Source organism: Xiphophorus maculatus, chromosome 9, assembly GCF_002775205.1.
Source record: "Xiphophorus maculatus strain JP 163 A chromosome 9, X_maculatus-5.0-male, whole genome shotgun sequence".
NCBI lineage: Eukaryota > Metazoa > Chordata > Actinopteri > Cyprinodontiformes > Poeciliidae > Xiphophorus > Xiphophorus maculatus.
In genome coordinates, this window is record NC_036451.1 from 21,705,456 (window position 1) to 21,722,912 (window position 17,457).

At 41.5% G+C, this 17,457-nt stretch overlaps 3 protein-coding genes across 6 annotated transcripts in view; 1 reads left to right on the forward strand and 2 right to left on the reverse strand.

Annotated features, from left to right (window-relative positions):
- pigc (phosphatidylinositol glycan anchor biosynthesis class C) lies at positions 1–3,061 on the reverse strand. The gene is made up of 3 exons (XM_005795546.2): positions 2,986–3,061; positions 1,265–1,498; positions 1–1,170 (listed from the first exon to the last, which is right to left on the reverse strand). Exons 2-3 carry the CDS (start codon positions 1,490–1,492, stop codon positions 514–516), a joined length of 885 nt encoding a protein of 294 aa, XP_005795603.1. The 5' UTR covers positions 1,493–1,498; positions 2,986–3,061; the 3' UTR covers positions 1–513.
- A 2,982-nt stretch (positions 3,062–6,043) lies between these two features.
- LOC102220923 (transmembrane emp24 domain-containing protein 5-like) lies at positions 6,044–10,934 on the reverse strand. Its single transcript, XM_005795673.3, has 4 exons — positions 10,604–10,934; positions 9,439–9,536; positions 9,178–9,361; positions 6,044–7,911 (listed from the first exon to the last, which is right to left on the reverse strand). Exons 1-4 carry the CDS (start codon positions 10,790–10,792, stop codon positions 7,693–7,695), a joined length of 690 nt encoding a protein of 229 aa, XP_005795730.1. The 5' UTR covers positions 10,793–10,934; the 3' UTR covers positions 6,044–7,692.
- Positions 10,935–16,979: 6,045 nt separating this feature from the next.
- Positions 16,980–17,457, forward strand: part of suco (SUN domain containing ossification factor) — a 38,833-nt gene continuing 38,355 nt past the window's right edge. For all 4 annotated transcript variants that reach the window (XM_023339351.1, XM_023339352.1, XM_023339353.1 and 1 more), the window contains exon 1: positions 16,980–17,248. In XM_023339351.1, coding sequence (XP_023195119.1) covers positions 17,196–17,248 — 53 coding nt within the window. In that variant the 5' untranslated portion in view covers positions 16,980–17,195. The remainder of the gene's footprint in view (positions 17,249–17,457) is intronic.

The window sequence follows — 17,457 nt, forward strand, 5'->3', positions numbered from 1 at the left end:
ACTGGCAATTTCAAAACCGTTTCTAAGTACCACATTCTAAGCAAATAAAAGTTACAATCATGCACATATCACTGTTAAAACCGAGCTAAAACTTCCACCGTAAGTTACACACAGCATCACTGCAGCCCAGATAGAAAAATTATTCTCAGTACATTATGAGGTTTACTCAACTGAAGTAAAATAATCCAGGTAATCAGAGCCCTTATTCCTATCTACAACAGAAGTCCTTAAAACTCAGAACATTAAAAACTTGATGCATGGCTTCATATTGTTCGGTAGTTCAGGTCAGCCCAGCACACTGATTCATACCTTTTGTAGAAGAATTGAGATCAGTGCTTAGAAAACAGTAGCAGCGTTATCACTAGGAACCATCTGTGGAAAGCACAGTTTGCTGTGGCTGTCCAAACAGACCATTGAGAAAATCTGTCAGAAAAGACATACAGTACCAACAGGAGTGGTGTAAAATTAGCCAATTGCCAGTTTGCTCATCACTAGCTTAGTTTGCTCTGTTCTTCAGTGGAGGAAGCGGCTGAGGTCCTCGCGAATCTCAGCCTCATCCCATGGCCCGTGGATGTTGTCCTTGTGCCTTTGCAGCCTGACCAACAGCAGGGGACAGATTAATGTGACACTCACTAAGGCCAGGGATAAGAGCACAGCTCCCCCAAGTGACTGGGATCCCAGACCCCCTACTCCTCCGACACACACTCCCACACACACCCCAGTAAACTGGCCAGGCGCATTCGCCCTTATCCTCTGGAGCAGACAAGGCCACAGGGCGAACACTAGCAGTGCACAGGTGAGCATGGCGAAGGTGTGCAGAGCACCAGGTAACCTCGAGGCCAAGCACACAGAGGCAAACAACGCAGCGTTCAAAGAGAGGCTGCCCGGGGGAGAGGGGTGGGCGTAGGGAAACGACACCAGGTGGGCCAACAGCATCAGAGCTGACATGGCGTACACAGTGTCCGTGCTAACAGACTCTGTTAACGTTTTGAGTACTGGCGAGAAGCCGAAGGTGAAGGAAAGGAACAGGGCGGCGCTCTGTGAATCCGCCAAATGTGTGCGGTGGTCACTGCAGGATTCAGTCTGAGAGGTCAATGCTTGGTACAGTCCATAACCCAGGAGGGCACATGTGAGACTGGTCCAAAACAATGTCTCAGGAGCAAGGAGACCCTGTGAGAGAAACAAAAGAACAAGATGTCGACCAATCAGAGGTTTCCTTCAGAATAAGAACAGTATGAAGTTAAAAGCTGTTCTACAGGTGTACCTGCTCCATGTAGAGCCAGAGGGTGATAAAAATGGCCACACAGGACAGCTGTTGTCCCACAAAGCCTGCTTCCTTCACTACGGCCCAGTAGCGGTACTGCCGGATTCCCTCGTTCCTCCGTAATTCCTCCAGGAACCTCTGGTCCACGTAGTTGTCAGGAAACGGCTGCCATTCCCACAGCACCTTCCGCCAGGGCACAGACTGGCTCGGGGCCCCATCAGGCCCCATTGCCCTCTTTTACCAAACAGAAACATACAGAGAGCAGCACGGTCAAAGTAGCTGTTAGTTGATTTTTTCCTTTTGCAAAGCACTTTAAAAAACAGGCAAATAAAGTGAACAGCTAACTAAATGAATACCTAATATTAGGTCTTTTCTTTAATTACTTTAGATATCTTGGACACTTCTGTTTACGTACCACACTTAGTGGTGTTTATTTGTTCTTCACCCACACACCCATGAAGCTCTTAATGAACTCCAAAACATACTTTGCTAAAATCTGTAATGTTATGTGTATTTTCACCAGTCCTGGGAGAAAGTTTGTGTTTGTACAACATACCTCATGGATGTAGGAGCACCTTTTAAATGGTTCATAAACTTAAATTAGACAGAAAAACACTAATATTCATATTGGTGGGAGTCGATGAAGGGGTAAGAGCTTCTCGTTTAAACCTCCCTTTATTGACCACTAGGTGTCCTACTTGAGCAATGTTATTGAAAGGCTCAAGTAGTAGACCATTTTATGAATGAAGTAAGGATCACTAACTGAAGGGGAATGCATGGTGGTGCTAACAGCTACGGTTGGACTCATAGGCAACTCTGTCTGCCTGGCAATTGTTTTGGATGGAAGTCTCGAGTTGGACCCTAGTTCTTCAGAAAATTCTTGAAAATCCTCTTAATGTAACACAGCTCAAAACGACCAATGAATATATTTTACAATCAAATCTGGCCATTCCAATTTGTCCTGTATGTTTAATAAAAGCATACTATGATGTTCATAGTAGGTCATATAGAACACATGGGAAATGCAAACCATCAAGCATTTAGTTGATCATTGAAATCTGTCTTTTAATTATTTAACAAAAAATAATAAATAAATAGGTAAATAAATAAAAAAGAAAGACAAAAATCCAAATCGCCCCGAGTCTGAAATAAAGCAACAGGGACAAGAGAAATACAGATAAATACAAGTCTTATAATTTCTTTTATGCCTTCTGTGAGGTCACCGGGGTACATGTACATGTGGTCGTTTTGGGGAGAGATTTTAGTTTCTTAAAATGACGATATAAAGCAAACGGCCAAACCAATAGAAAACCAAACAGACGGCAACTTGTTGCTTCATAGATGAAAAGAAAACTGTACTGGAAATGAATGCTAACGCTAGTAGCTTTAACGCCAGTAAAGCATCTAGCGATATTTAGCCCAGTAAGCGAATTTAGTTTCAAGTTATTGATAACTTTGGATGTAATTTAAGAAGTTGTTATTGATAATCACTGCTATTACTATTAAAAGAAGGAAGGTAAGGATAAAGCTGGGATGTATGATTAGCGTTTTCTGTTAAATTGATGTTAAGCTGATCAGGCTTGATTCACAGGCTCTTCCGGTTTGGTGTGAATATAAAACTAGCCTTGTTCTACTGAAGACGCATTTAGAGATAAATATATATTCAAGGTTGGTTATAACCCTCCTGTAGTTGAATATGATCAAAAACATTATCCACCTACCTAGGCTGTTTTTATTCGTCGCTATGGGCGCAGACGCTTTAACTTCATCCCCCGATTATCCCGGAAGTAAATCAATCCGTTGGTGCTCACAGCGCCCCCTGCTGTTAGAGGTTTCTAAAGTAATGAATCGATTATTTCTGCTCTGTCCAGCTCCAGAAGTTTCGTAATTTAATTGATAGATAAATGAGTCGCTAACTTAATAACTACGCGTGATTGAAAATTGAAAAATCATACACTAACCAAATAAAAGATTCTCAGAAATTAACGTTGATAACTGTCTGAATGTTTCAATAATTTGACTTACACAAATCTTTACTGAAATGTGAGAATCTTTGATTATTTTTTCAATTATTTCAGTCCAATGCAGCACAAGAAATATATAACATCTATATATTATATAGTATACAGTACATGGCAGTTAAGTTTTAATTCACATTTTACAAATGTAGTTAATTTCATTTCAAAATTATTGACACAAATACCGTTAGAATTTTCTTGTATTTGTTCATAAATATGTAAATAATATTGCATTTCTAATTCTGAATATCTGCCAGCCATTTTCTCATTAATTTTATCTGTTTCTTTTTTTTGTTGTTGTTTGACAAGATGTCTATAGTGAACATATGTGGCCCTTTCTCCACTGAACTTTTAAGTCGGAATCAACAGATCAGCCCATCCCACCAAAGGTATCCTGATATTTTTCAGCTTACAAGTCTTACAGTTAAGAGGGCCTGTGTCCCACTTTTACACATTCTTGTGTTTTACACAGCTTCTCAGAAAATGGACAACAGCCGGAAAAGAGATCTATCGAAGTCAGCAGGCGATATGAGGAACTGCAAACATCCAGAACAGCAAGTTCTACCAAAATTCCAACCCAATGGATAGAAATCACTTAAACATTTTAAAGGCTATTAATGCCTGAAATGTCTCCAATGCATCTTAATTAGGATAATTATGCAAATAAGAGTGAATCTAATTAATTGCTAGTAATTCTAAATGCTCGATGGTACTTAGCAACACCAATTGCTAAGCTTAGGAGACACTTTTTCACCAAGAGTGAAGTTGATTTGAGTAGTTTTATTTCATCTTACTGAAATCAGTTAAAGCTGCTCTTTGCATTTACTGAGATTATCTCCTTTTTTGATGATATGAAACACTTAAGTGTGGGGAAAAACCCCCCCAAGAAGAAATCTGTAAGGAGAGAAATGGCTCAAGGTCATCTATTTCTGTTCTCGGTGTGGTTCACCAAATACTTCTCCACTGCACTTTTTCCTTGAGCAGTTTTTGATGAAGATAAGATCCATATCCTTGAACAATTCTTCTTTTTTTGCTGTTAGCTCTTCTAAGCTCTTAATTAATTAGATTACATTTGCCTGAAATAGATGGTAAAAAAAAAAATCTACCACTAAGAGAGAATCAGTGGTGATTGTATGCCAGTTTGAGAACAATTGAAGGTCCTTAGTTTCATTTTAGGAAAAAAAATAAATACTCCAGACATTTACTGGTTTGCATTTCCATTTCATATGACATATATTTCTTTCAGGCGGTGTCAAACTTCAACAGCGTTTCCAGGACTCGTTCATCCAAATGGTACCTAATAGAAGGTTAAGCATTATGGGTCAAAATGAAAAACATTTCAAACATTTCTGACAAGAATCCCAAATATTGTGTTTCAACTCTCCAAGCATTCACTGCGCAGAAAGGCCGTCTTCCGCTGAACTGAAGAACTGTCTAATCATCTCGTCTCTGCAGCTTCACTCAAAGAAAAAAGCAGATATCCATTAAAGCTTTTCTCTCTACCAGTAAACCAGAAATACTTTATTCTGTTCTGCTGCGACATCTGAACTACTGACTGATACAGAATCTCTTTAGCAGTCCAGCATTTCTGAAACCTCTGACCTCAGGTTTAAAGTGTATTTTCATGATAGCAGAGAAAGTGCTAAAGTGTAGAGTAATACAACATTGCCCCTGTAGCTTTTGCTGCTGCACACTGCCACCCAGCAGGCAGAAAGAAGCAATAGGACACTGTACTCATGCTTACTAAAAAGACGAATTTGTTGTTTGGAAATATTAACAATTGCAGAAAACAAAAAGATCTAAAACGGAGTGAAAACTAAGTAACCATCTATAGCTTCTTTTTTTAAAAACAGCATTTCTGTTAAGCAGTTCACTGCAGGCTGTACGGAGTAGATAGCCTAACTAATTTTTACACCATAATTATTCTAGTCTTGAATTGTGACGCTCATGGTGGCAACATTGTTGAAGGAGCTCTCTCATGCACTGCATGTTTAGACAATTATTCTGTCTGCATATGCTGCTGGATCTTTGCTCTAGCGTATATTTTTTCCAGACAATTGTTATGACGAGTAACAGGGACAAAGAGGTATTCTTCTTACAACTGGAAGCAGCTGATGAGGATCGTAAAAGCTGGAATAACGCCTGCCCTACGAGGCTCCATGTATGGAGAGCAGGATCAATAGAGAGAGAAGGAGGAAGTTCGAATCTGAGGGGTTTTCACCATTCGGCAGACATGGACCTAAAGAGGAGTGGCAAAAGCAAATGAGGTGGATTAGCAGTGCTCGTCAACAACAGATGGTGCCATGCAGGAAATTTTAATATCATATCTGCTGCCTGGAAATAGAGATTTTAGTGTGTCACACAGCATTCCGATCAGAGCCTTCTTCAGGCTCACTGCGATGCCGACTGCTACTGGAGATCCTTCCCACCCACAACAACAACAATGGCTTGAAGACACATGGACGATACGACTTATGACACCTGGTTTCCTTTTAGGATAAAGAAGCGTTTTTGAATTGAATTGCATAAGGAAGAGAACGACACAGTCATCTGAAAACCACAACAAAATTTAGCGGGTGTTAGATTTTTGTCTATGTCTGAGACAAAATAACAGTAAAAGGTATGTCATTTTTTCAACAATAATTAAAATGTTACATAAATACTGTTTAAATCTTCAAAACTGTGGTATTTTTACCGAAGGTCCCCTTAAAAAAAAAACAACTCCTGCCTGCCTGTGTAGACACACAAGGAAAGACACAGATCAGAAAAGATAGATTCGTTTAATTTATACACATCTACAAGTGCAGGACATTGGTGGAATAAATGTCATGTTCCCTCAACCTGCCTCCACTGCTTCATCAAAATAGTAGAAAATATATGTTTTAAAAGAGTAACAGAGTACTTTATTCCTTCTCAGTAACATAGAAATACTATTAGAATTTTTTTTTATCTACCAGGATTGCAAAAGCATTTTAAATCGACCTTTTGTAAGAATACCAGAATCTTAACAAACACGCCCACACAGTGATGAAAGCCGAGCAGATGAATGCTTCATATAGATTAATGATAAACAAATTACACAGTTAATTTGCATAATATTAATACAGCTAGTAAATGTTTGGTTTTAAGAACTTTAAACATAAGGCTCTGAAGTAAAGGCCTGATCTCATGATATGTCTTTACTCTTATAGCATAAGTCGTTTAACAGTGAAGTCAAGTATAAAGAAAACATTTAGGGGAAAAGAAAAAAAAATCAGCATAATTTTAACAGAGAAAAGGCACAAAAAAAAAAAAGAATGAAGACCTGCAGTAGGCGGTCTGAGATGGAGCTCTGTTCTTTACTGGACCTTCCTCTAACCCACCTCCAAAGTTCCAGTCCTCAAAGTCAATTTGTCAAAAATGTTTTTCAAAGGCAGTGCAATAATTATGAGTTGTTGTTTTTTTTTAAGTATAGATTTAGCACAGATAGTAGCATCTAAGAGAACACTGAAGTAGGGGAGGATCATGTTAAACGGAGTGAGTTTTCATTGACCTTCCAGGTGTCAGTCACACAGAAATAGCCCTCTGTCACTAGAGAGACAAGCGGACCCGTCGTCTTCACAGAGTAGGTGGGCTGTAAGCAGACACCCACCAGCAGCCACGGGCCTTCACAGCGGGATGACTGTGCCGTGGACACCGTGGCGCCCGTCTCTTCCGCTCCACAGTCCCTAGGGTTAGCAGCGCAGCCCCACCCCACCTATCCACACACCTGACTGTTCAGCAGCTGTGTGGAAACAAAGCATGGCTAATTTTCAACAGCATTCATACTTGCTGCCAACTTCACAGACCTCAGAGATGAGTTCAAAACTGACCGGTAGATTTGTCTTTTTCTCTAGAGTAGTTAAGACATGCTACCTAACTGGTTGCTCCTCCTCTTCCTGTTTGGCAAAAATAAGTTATCCCAGCAGCAGGCGACTACTTCAACTACTTTTACTGAAGAAAAAAAACAAACAAAAAAAACAAGACAATATTTGCAAATTGGCCACTGGCCTGGTAACGCTCCGGCTCTATTAGAAAAGTAGTTGCATATCGTAAACTTGTTATGACGTGTTGTGTAAACCACTACAGCAGCTAAGAAGGACCTTAAAACAGTATAAAGCTATAAAGAGAGAGAAGAACATTTTTCTTGTAAAAAGGTTGTTGAGTGGAGGTATGGCTAGTCGACACTTGTGATTCATTCCCAAACGCCAGTGGACAGAAAACTTGAAGCAACAACAGTGGCGAATTAGTCCTGAACCTCTGTTGGTTTCTGCAAACATTTAAAAGACATAATGGAAAAGAAAAACAAACAAACAAAAAAAAGCATCTCTAATGTAACCGTGTTAACGTGTGTTAGTTTCATGATTTCTGTTCGTCCAGTTCTAGGCGATGTTATGTGCGAATTTTCCTCTTGTCCTCGAACAACGAGCGGACTAAATAGACCTGGACGGCCGACACCACCATCATCACGACGAGGTTGAAAACCGACCAAAAGTTCACCCTATCGAAGTTGCTCTCCTGGATGTTCCGGTCGCGAGCCTCGAACGCCCGCAGCAGCGTCTGGATCTGCGCGCTTTTCCCCAGGCGAGACTTCACGTTGTTGATGGTGTCCTGGGAGACAGAAGATTAAAAAAAAAAAAAAATTATATATATACTTATGAAGGAAACCGAACAAGGGACACTGTTACAAATACTTTAAATGTCATATGCGTTTATGTTTAACTCCCTTCACTCTGATGCCATTAAATAAAACCCAGAGGAACCACTTGCTTTCAGATATCACCTCATTATTTTATAATTAAAGTTGATAAAGTCATGTGCACTTTAATCTCAGAATAAATCCACCTGGATTAATGAACACTTAATGTTCGTCGACATTAATTGTTCATTAATGTTGAACAAGCAGCGCTGTGAAAACCAAGGACCACAGCAGATATGGTGATCCACATCACCTTATAAGAATAAGGATCCCGTTCAACCTGTTCAACTTTGCTTATATACTGCAAAACACAAAATCTTACCAAGTAGTTTTGTTCTAGTTTCTGGTGCAAATATCTTGGTACACTTGGAATAAGATAAAACTAATTTACAAGTGACTTTTGAGCAAGAAACAGGAGCTTGTTTTAAGTCAATAATTCCTTAACATTGATGAAACCGTGCTAGTTATGAAATAATCTGCCAGTGGAACAAGACATTTTTGCCATATTATAAGTTAAAAATTGTTTTTCCACTGGAGGATTTCGTCACTTATAACTAGTACTTTCTAGTAACTAGTAAAAAAAATATTAAGTTATTGACTTAGAACAAGCTCCTATATCTTGCAGAAAATGTACACATGAGTTAGTTTTGTCCTATTTCAATTGTCCTAAATTATTTGCACTAGAAACTTGACCAAAAATACTGGGTGAGACTTTGTGGGTTTGCCATGCATCTGCAAAGCAAAGCTGGAGCATATTCCTAAGCACGCTGTGGGAGTCAGGTATACTCCTTCCTTTCATAAGAAAGCAACTTCCTCCACTTCTGGAAAACACGTTTCCTGCTCTTTACCACGTCATGGCTCTGTGACTTCTGACACAAATAAGAGCCATTCATAGTGACGGGGCAGTGCTAGTCACTGTGGCGAAACGAACAACAAGCTGAGTGTTCATGGCGCTCTACGTTCTTGTGACACATGCTGAATCTCTTAGGATGCTGCTTTGTGGGGAAATTATTGGGTCATTAATGGGATTGTGTCAAGACAATAGAGGGACAAGGTCTAAAACACTAAAGTGGAAATATAAAGGAAAACTATGCATGTCAGATTTTTAGTTATGCTACTGAGATCAGATGGTTTAGAAACATGTTAAACTATACGTTGTGTCAAAATGTCTGCCTCACCATAATGTCTTCCAGCTTCATGTCCAGCGAATCTGTCCCAATGATGTGCTCCTTCCAGTTGTCGGAGTCTTCCTCCTGGTCCATGTTGTCCAGGATCAGCTCGAAGAAGACGAGCTTCTCGGATATGGAGCTGAACGTGTTGTCAAAGCAAAACACGTAGTCCCCGTCCTCATGGGTTTCCACGCTGAAGGACAGAACGAGCTGTAAGGACACCTTGGACGTGCAAAATAAATCAATGGACGTGCTGTTCGAGACGCTCACGTGTGGACGCCGTCCGACTTGCGCTGATCGCTGAAAAGCAACTGGCCGGAAGGGGAAGAGATGGAGAAGTCCACGTCGAGACCGGCGCCGTCTAACACCTGTTGATGGCGAAGGCAAGAGAAACGGGCACAGGTGTCACCAGGGCTCAAACACACAACTTACCAGAAGACAAAATAGTTAACCTGTCAGTATTCGGAGCCTTGCAAAAGTATTCACACTGCTACGTGCTCCCATATGTGGTAGATCGGCATTAAAAATGCAGGAGAAATAAAAGTTTTTAACATCTTTTCACAAATACATTTCTAAAAACTGTTCTATGCAAAGCCCCCTTTAATCTGATGTCCCAAAATAAAAACCATCACTTCATTTGTAAACAGTGTGTGGATTTTTGCTTTAATACAGCTGTTTACTGGATATTTTAACAGAACAATTATTAGACATGTTCTCCACAAATTTTACCTTTATGGTAAGGTCGCAAGAAGAAAACCCTTATTGAAAGAAACCCATAAGAAGCCCTATGTGGCTCCATTTCAATTGATATTTTGTGGAGAGACTTGAATATTTATTCCAGACTGTGCATAAATGTTATTCTCTATTTGTTTAAAGCTGATAAGAGATACTCTCAAAAAAAAAAAAATCTGAAGCTGTAGTTTTGCAAAGTATTGACTCAGGGGAGGTGGATATATTATTTTTAAAAATATTATTAACATTTTGAAAACCACAAATAATTGAATTACTTTGTGATGTTTTATCACATGAAATCCCAACGAAACACATTAATGTTTGGGCAGTAGTGAAAAATCATATGAACAATTCAAACATTTGTAAGGCATTGATTATGTTTCACCCAAATAGTTATAGTTTTTCCTCATTTTACAGTGAAAACAAAACCCCTACAGCTACACATTACAATGTTAAGAAACTGCTAGGAATGTCCATCATGGCCAGACAGTCAGACGGGATTGCTAAATGTTTGTGCATGTCAGGGTCAAACAGAGAGATTAATTTTGGGAAATAATTTCTGCACTGACAGGCAAAACTGGTTCCTGACAATATGAAACATCAAGGTGTGAGCCACAAAGCCAACTGGTTCTGCTAATACGTATTAATTTAACACCGCCAAGCAGTATTGTGGGTAACAGACAGTCCAATCTTTGTTTATGACCTGATATTCAATCTCCAGGGAAGCCTCTTTCTTCATGGTTTGGTAGAAACATTCCTTTCGGCCAGCAGGCAAGCTGAAGGTGAAGTCGCTGTCCGTAGCCTGGGAGAAGGAAGCCAACACCACCAACCTGTCCGAGACCAGCGAAATTAACACGGACAGCAAACACAGAACCACCCGGGCCGGCTCCATGCTCGAACCTGTGATCCTGAGAGTCCAAAACGCTAAAGTTGTGTTTCAGCGGCCAAACACAGAGTCACAGAGATGAAGCAAATGCTTCGGTGAAATTTTCTGACGTTCACCCAAAGTTGACTTCTGTTAAACTGTGCTCAGCCTCAGCGAAGACTGCTAAAGCGTCAGGACCCCGCCTGTTCATAACAACAATTTTATTTTTTTTGGCTCAAATTAATGAAGTTACAATATGTTTCAAAAATGTTTTATTCCTTTTGTGAAATATAACGTCCATATATTTGGCTAATAAACAAAAAATAACTCTAAAAAGCAGCTTTAAGGGCCTTGCTCGAATTGCATTGTGGGATATGTAGTTTATTTGTACCATGTGTGACAGACGACTGAATTCGATGTAATCAAAAATAATCAAAACAAATAAAATTAAATTTCGAACTTCAACAGTTTACTTCAATGCTAAAATTAAACTGTGTTTGTACCATTAAACCTTTAAATGTGTAACGTTTTTGCAGTGTTGGTTATTACATATATCCAACTTTTCCGGAGTGAATTCTAGATGCATGCCAAAAGCTTCACACTGAGCATGCGTTAATTCTTCCGCAGCCCCCAGAGTGAACTTTTTTAAACCTTTTGAGGTTTCGTTAATTTTTCTGTCATCTGTTCTTATCTCAGCTCTCAAAATAACAGTTAAACTCATGAGTCAATCAAAGCCAATATATTTCTATCTCTTCTAAAATGTTTCATGTAAATATCCTTTGCATTGACCCTTTTTATATATATATATTTTTTTTTGTTTGTTTTAAGAGAAGAGGATCTTAAAACTTTATGCTTGGTTTGCGATTCCCAAATCCTAACACCCCAAATTACTTTGAGAACCACAAATCGATTGTAATATATGGAGTAATGAATGCGATTATGAGTAAATAAATGATATTTACTTTACAAGCAAGAGTTGCTCAGAGTTTGTCAATAATCTGCTGTGCGTCAGAAGAATCAAGTCCAAACTGGAATCAGAGCCAAAATTAGAAAAATAAAAAAATCTTGTGGAAATAATATACAATTAACTTATACGTTTGCATTGCTATCTAACACCATATTGAATTTAAAAAATACCGACCAAAATACCAACCACACAAAAAAATAAGCCTAAATACAATGCATATGATGTGGTTTGTTTGTGAGAGAATTTGCAAACAAAATATAAGAACGAAGGGACAATTTCGCAACCCTAGTGCACAAAATGGGTTAAATAACAAGCACACACACATACAAACAATGTTTTCTCTTTGCAGTCATAAAATTAGTTATTTCCAGGCTAAAGTAGCCACAGGTAAACAGACAATTCTAGTGGAGAAATATCAGTCTAATTTATACTAAGACATATTTGAATTTAATCAAAGAAAAACGGTTTTAATGACATCAATTCCGATTACATACAAAAAAACAAGTGCAAAAATAAGTCAAATTGTAGTGATATTGTGCAATAAGTTGAAATTAAAGCTGCAAGCAGCCTCGGGCGGCCCTCGCAGCAAGCGCCGCTCCGGCCTATTGGCCACCGCGGGGGTTCCAGCCACCGCAGAAGGTCTCGCACGATTTCCAGAGCCGCAGCCAACTCCCGACCGCAGAAGCTCCGCCGCAGTTTTCAGCACCGCCGCCCGCTAGCCACCGCAGAAGCTGTCGCGCATTTTCCCCGCCCGTCCACCAGGCGACACGCGTGAATGCGTTCGGCAGCGCTCCCCGACGACTGTCAAAAAATGTGGCGCAGATCGGTCGATGCGTCGAGGAGATACAACCCATGTATTAACTTAGGGGGCGCAGTGGAGCCAAATTACATTTCAAACCCGTTGGGCTCTTTAGAGGTGAACAAAGGTCATACAGATCCAGTTTGGCGCCAATCGGATGATCTATGCCTGAATAAGAGCCAAACGTATGCATATGGCGAGGGACTGATATTCGCCATTTGGCCACGCCCACACGGTTCAGCCAGCAGCGAGCATTGACAGAGTTTATCATCCGAATCATCGTGATTAGGTCAAGAGAGCCATAAACAGAGCTTTCCAAGGAAAAAAATGGCACTTCCTGTTGTGAGGGGGCGGGGCTTAGATGACGTCATAATGTGATGACGTAGGATCGACGGGCATACCACCAGGATTACTCAGGCAAAGTTTGATGCAGCTCGGTCAAAATATGTGGAATGTAGAGGCAAACGTATACGAACGGCTTTGCCGCCATTGAAAACACTTGGGACTTTAAAGCAAGCGAGACCAACTTCCTATCTGTCATCCAACACAGAATCAACTTGATTAGGTCAAGAGAGCCATAAACAGAGCTTTCCAAGGAAAAAAACGGCACTTCCGGTTCCGAGGGGGCGGGGCTTAGATGACGTCATAATGTGATGACGTAGGATTGACGGGCAAGCCTCCAGGATCACTCAGGCCAAGTTTGATGCAGCTCGGTCAAAATATGTGGAATGTAGAGGCAAACGTATACGAACGGCGTTGCCGCCATTGAAAACTCTTGGCACTTTAAAGCAAGCGAGATCAACTTCCTATCTGTCATCCAACACAGAATCAACTTGATTAGGTCAAGAGAGCCATAAACAGAGCTTTCCAAGGAAAAAAACGGCACTTCCGGTTCCCAGGGGGCGGGGCTTAGATGACGTCATAATGTGATGACTTAGGATTGACGGGCAAGCCTCCAGGATCACTCAGGCCAAGTTTGATGCAGCTCAGTCGAAACATGTGGAATCTAGAAGCAAACGTATGGCATCGGCGTTACAGGTCACTTCGCCACGCCGCCACGCCCAGCTGCTATCTCAAAGCCGGTCGGGGTTGGAATCCTCAACACACCAACATGTCTTCTGTGTCTGGACACAGTTTCATGTTGATTAGGTCAAAGGGCTAAGAGAGCGACCGTTCACAGTAAAACATGACACTTCCTGTTCTCAGGGGGCGTGGCCTAAGTGATGTCATCATTTGACCATATGGTATTGTAAGCCACCTGATGTCGATCAATCACTGAAAGTTTGGTCCCTCTATGTGCTTTTGTATAGGAAATATAAGAGTTTCGTGTTTCATGGCGAGTAGGTGAACTTTGACCCCTGCTAACCCCCCTTCAACATGCTTCAAAACTCACCAATTTGATAACTTTAAATCAAACATGCCTTATGATCAGACTGACCAAGTTTGAAGTCGATCAATCGAAATCCCTAGGAGGAGTTCGATCAAATACGAAGGCTGTAAACGTCAAAATCGAGGTAAAAAATGGACGTTCAATACAAAATGGCCGACTTCCTGTGATAGTTGGCTTATAACATTAAATGTAAGTTCTGAGTCTTTTGGTGAGCTCTACATGTGTACCAAATTTCATGTCTCTACGATGAAGTACGTTCATACCATTGTGTCAACAGAAAATTGCTAGTTGCTGCCGTTCAGCAATTTTTTTTGCGATTTTTGCGACAACCTTAAAATTCAAAATTTTTAAATTTTCTAGTCGCCACCGCCAAGTTTGGTGAGTTTTTGAATATGATAAAGCCCCCAAAAAGGCTCCTCTTTAGGGGGGCAGAATCGTAATAATAATTAAAGCTGCAAGCAGCCTCGGGCGGCCCTCGCAGCAAGCGCCGCTCCGGCCTATTGGCCACCGCGGAGGTTCCGGCCACCGCAGAAGCTCTCGCGCGTTTTCCAGAGCCGCAGCCCGCTCCCCACCGCGGAAGCTCAGCCGCAGTTTCCAGCACCGCCGCCCGCTAGCCGCCGCAGGAGCTGTCGCGCATTTCCCCCGCCCGTCCACCAGGCGACACGCGTGAATGCGTTCGGCAGCGCTCCCCGACGACTGTCGAAAAATCTGGTGCAGATCGGTCGATGCGTCGAGGAGATACGGCCGATGTATTAACTTAGGGGGCGCAGTGGAGCCAAATTACATTTCAAACCCGTTGGGCTCTTTAGAGGTGAACAAAGGTCATACATATCCAGTTTGGCGCCAATCGGATGATCTATGCGTGAATAAGAGCCAAACGTATGCATATGGCGAGGGACTGATATTCGCCATTTGGCCACGCCCACACGGTTCAGCCAGCAGCGAGCATTTACAGAGTTTATCATCCGAATCATCTTGATTAGGTCAAGAGAGCCATAAACGGAGCTTTCCAAGTAAAAAAACGGCACTTCCTGTTCTGAGGGGGCGGGGCTTAGATGACGTCATAATATGATGACATAGGGTCGTCAAGGATCCCACCAGGGTCACTCGTGCAAAGTTTGGTGCAGAAGCTATCGACCGTTCACAGTAAAATACAAGACTTCCTGTTGTCAGGGGGCGTAGCCTACGTGATGTCATCATTTGACCATTGGATATTATTCTACACCCGAGGATGATCAATAACTCAAACTTTGGTGTCTCTGTGAGTTTTTGTGTTAGAATTACAAATTATTTAATTTTTTCCCCTTCAATTCAACATTGAACTGTCATTCCGTAGGGCAATGCTGCCCTCTGGTGTCGAATTACTGAAATTACTGAAATAGTTTCATTATTTCAGTAATTCGACACCAGAGGGCAGCATTGCCCTACACATGACAAGGGATACCCTTTGTATTACACAGTCGATCACAGGGGAACTTTGAGCCTTGCTAACCCCCCTTCCACCTGTTCAAATGTCACCGTTTTGATAACTTTGAATTGGACATGCCTTATGATCAGACTGACCAAGTTTGAAGCCGATCAATCGAAATCCCTAGGAGGAGTTCGATCAAATGCAAAGGTTGTAAACGGCCACAATAGGGCCCAAAATGGACATTCAATCCAAAATGGCCGACTTCCTGTTGGGTTTAGAGCATGGCTCCAAGAGACTTTTTTGTACGTCCTGACAAGATACACATGTGTACCAAGTTTCGTAATTCTAGGATTAAGCATGGCTTGGAGCTGATTTTTTAAAATATTCTAGGGGGAGATGTAGAGAAATTAGGCCACGCCCACCAAATTTCGCTATGGATTCCTGTTCGGGGATGGATAAGGATCCATCCTAGTGAGTTTGGAGCAGCTCACCCCGAAACTGTGGAATTCAGAGCCAAACGAAATTCGATGGCGTTCGCAACGCCGCCACGCCCACCTGCTTCATCGCAGCCGGTCGGGGTTGGAATCCACAACACACCAACATGTCTTCTGTCTCTGGACACAGTTTCATGTTGATTAGGTCAAAGGGCTAAGATAGCGACCGTTCACAGTAAAACATTACACTTCCTGCTCTCAGGGGGCGTGGCCTACGTAAAAAAAAATTTCACTGCAGGGTATTATAGGACACCCGATGACGATCAATCACTGAAAGTTTGGTCCCTCTATGTGTTTTTGTATAGGAAATATAAGAGGTTTTTGTTTCCTGGCGTGTAGGTGAACTTTGACCCCTGCTAACCCCCCTTCAACATGCTCCAAAACTCACCAATTTGATAACTTTAAATCAGACATGCCTTATGATCAGACTGACCGAGTTTGAAGCCGATCAATCGAAATCCCTAGGAGGAGTTCGATCAAATACGAAGGCTGTAAACGGCCAAAATAGGGTCCGAAATGGACCTTCAATCCAACATGGCCGACTTTCTGCGATAGTTGCACTATGACATTACTTGTAAATTCTGAGCGTCTTAGTGAGCCCTACAACTGTACCGAATTTCAAGTCTCTACGATGAAGTAAGTGAATAGCAATGGGTCTTTTGAAAATTGCTAGTTGCTGCCGTTGAGCAATTTTTTTTGCGATTTTTGCGACGACCTTACAGTACTTAAATTTAAAACTCGTTTTATGCGACCGCCAAGTTTGGTGAGTTTTTGAATATGATAAAGCCCCCAAAAAGGCAATTCATTTGGGTGGAAGAATAATAAGAATAATAAACAGTATGAAAACAATAGGCCTTCGCAGCGCTTTGCTGCTCGGGCCTAATAAGAAACAGTACAGAAACAATAGGCCTTCGCAGCGCTTTGCTGCTCGGGCCTAATAAGGCGTGCTTTGCTTATCAGTTTACCAAAAAGCGTGACGCGTCCAGTCGTACAGCCACCAGCTCATCCTCAATGCTGGGGACGGGGCATTTTTTCAAATACGACACAACCAAGTCTCCTATGATTGGTCGATAATTTCCTTTCTGTGATTTGATTGGTTATCTCTGGGGCAGGCGTTACATTACCCGGAGCACGGCAACTCGTCAGTAGCAGTGGCTGTTGAAACTGAAAAGGAGGCGGACGAAAGGTCCGTGTAATGAATGATACTCCTCCTGAAGTGTGGGGTTTACCTTCAGAGCATCGCGGCTTGCTTGTTTCCTAATTAAGGCAGACTCACGGCCAACACACAGCTGGTTTTCGGTGTATTGTGCAGCCGCGACAGACCAGAAACAAACCAAATAGCGAGGATGTCGGTCCCCGCTGGAAGATAATGAAGAGGCTGCGCGTTTTGTTGGTGTGCCTCATTGTAGCTCTCCCGTGCTGGTAAGCTTGGCCTCATGTTTTCACCCAGTATTACGAAATGTTTGGCAAATAGGCCTTTAAAGAACAGGTTGACCACGTCAAGCATACATTTGTGCCCAGTCATATGTATTTATTTATTGTCTTTTGCTCCACAATTTTTACCAGTACTGAGACGAGTCACCCCTGCTACATTAGCTAACAACATATGCCTGTTTCAGTGTGCTAGATTC

Excerpts from the sequence above, each read along its gene's own strand:
- pigc (XM_005795546.2), bottom strand. The coding sequence starts at position 1,492 with ATGGGGCCTGATGGGGCCCCGAGCCAGTCTGTGCCCTGGCGGAAGGTG. Across the intron at positions 1,171-1,264 it reads TCTGGCTCTACATGGAGCAG|GGTCTCCTTGCTCCTGAGAC; the intron begins GTACACCTGTAG and ends TTTCTCTCACAG.
- LOC102220923 (XM_005795673.3), bottom strand. The coding sequence starts at position 10,792 with ATGGAGCCGGCCCGGGTGGTTCTGTGTTTGCTGTCCGTGTTAATTTCG. Across the intron at positions 9,362-9,438 it reads AAGTCGGACGGCGTCCACAC|CGTGGAAACCCATGAGGACG; the intron begins GTGAGCGTCTCG and ends TCTGTCCTTCAG. Across the intron at positions 7,912-9,177 it reads TGAAGCTGGAAGACATTATG|GACACCATCAACAACGTGAA; the intron begins GTGAGGCAGACA and ends TCTGTCTCCCAG.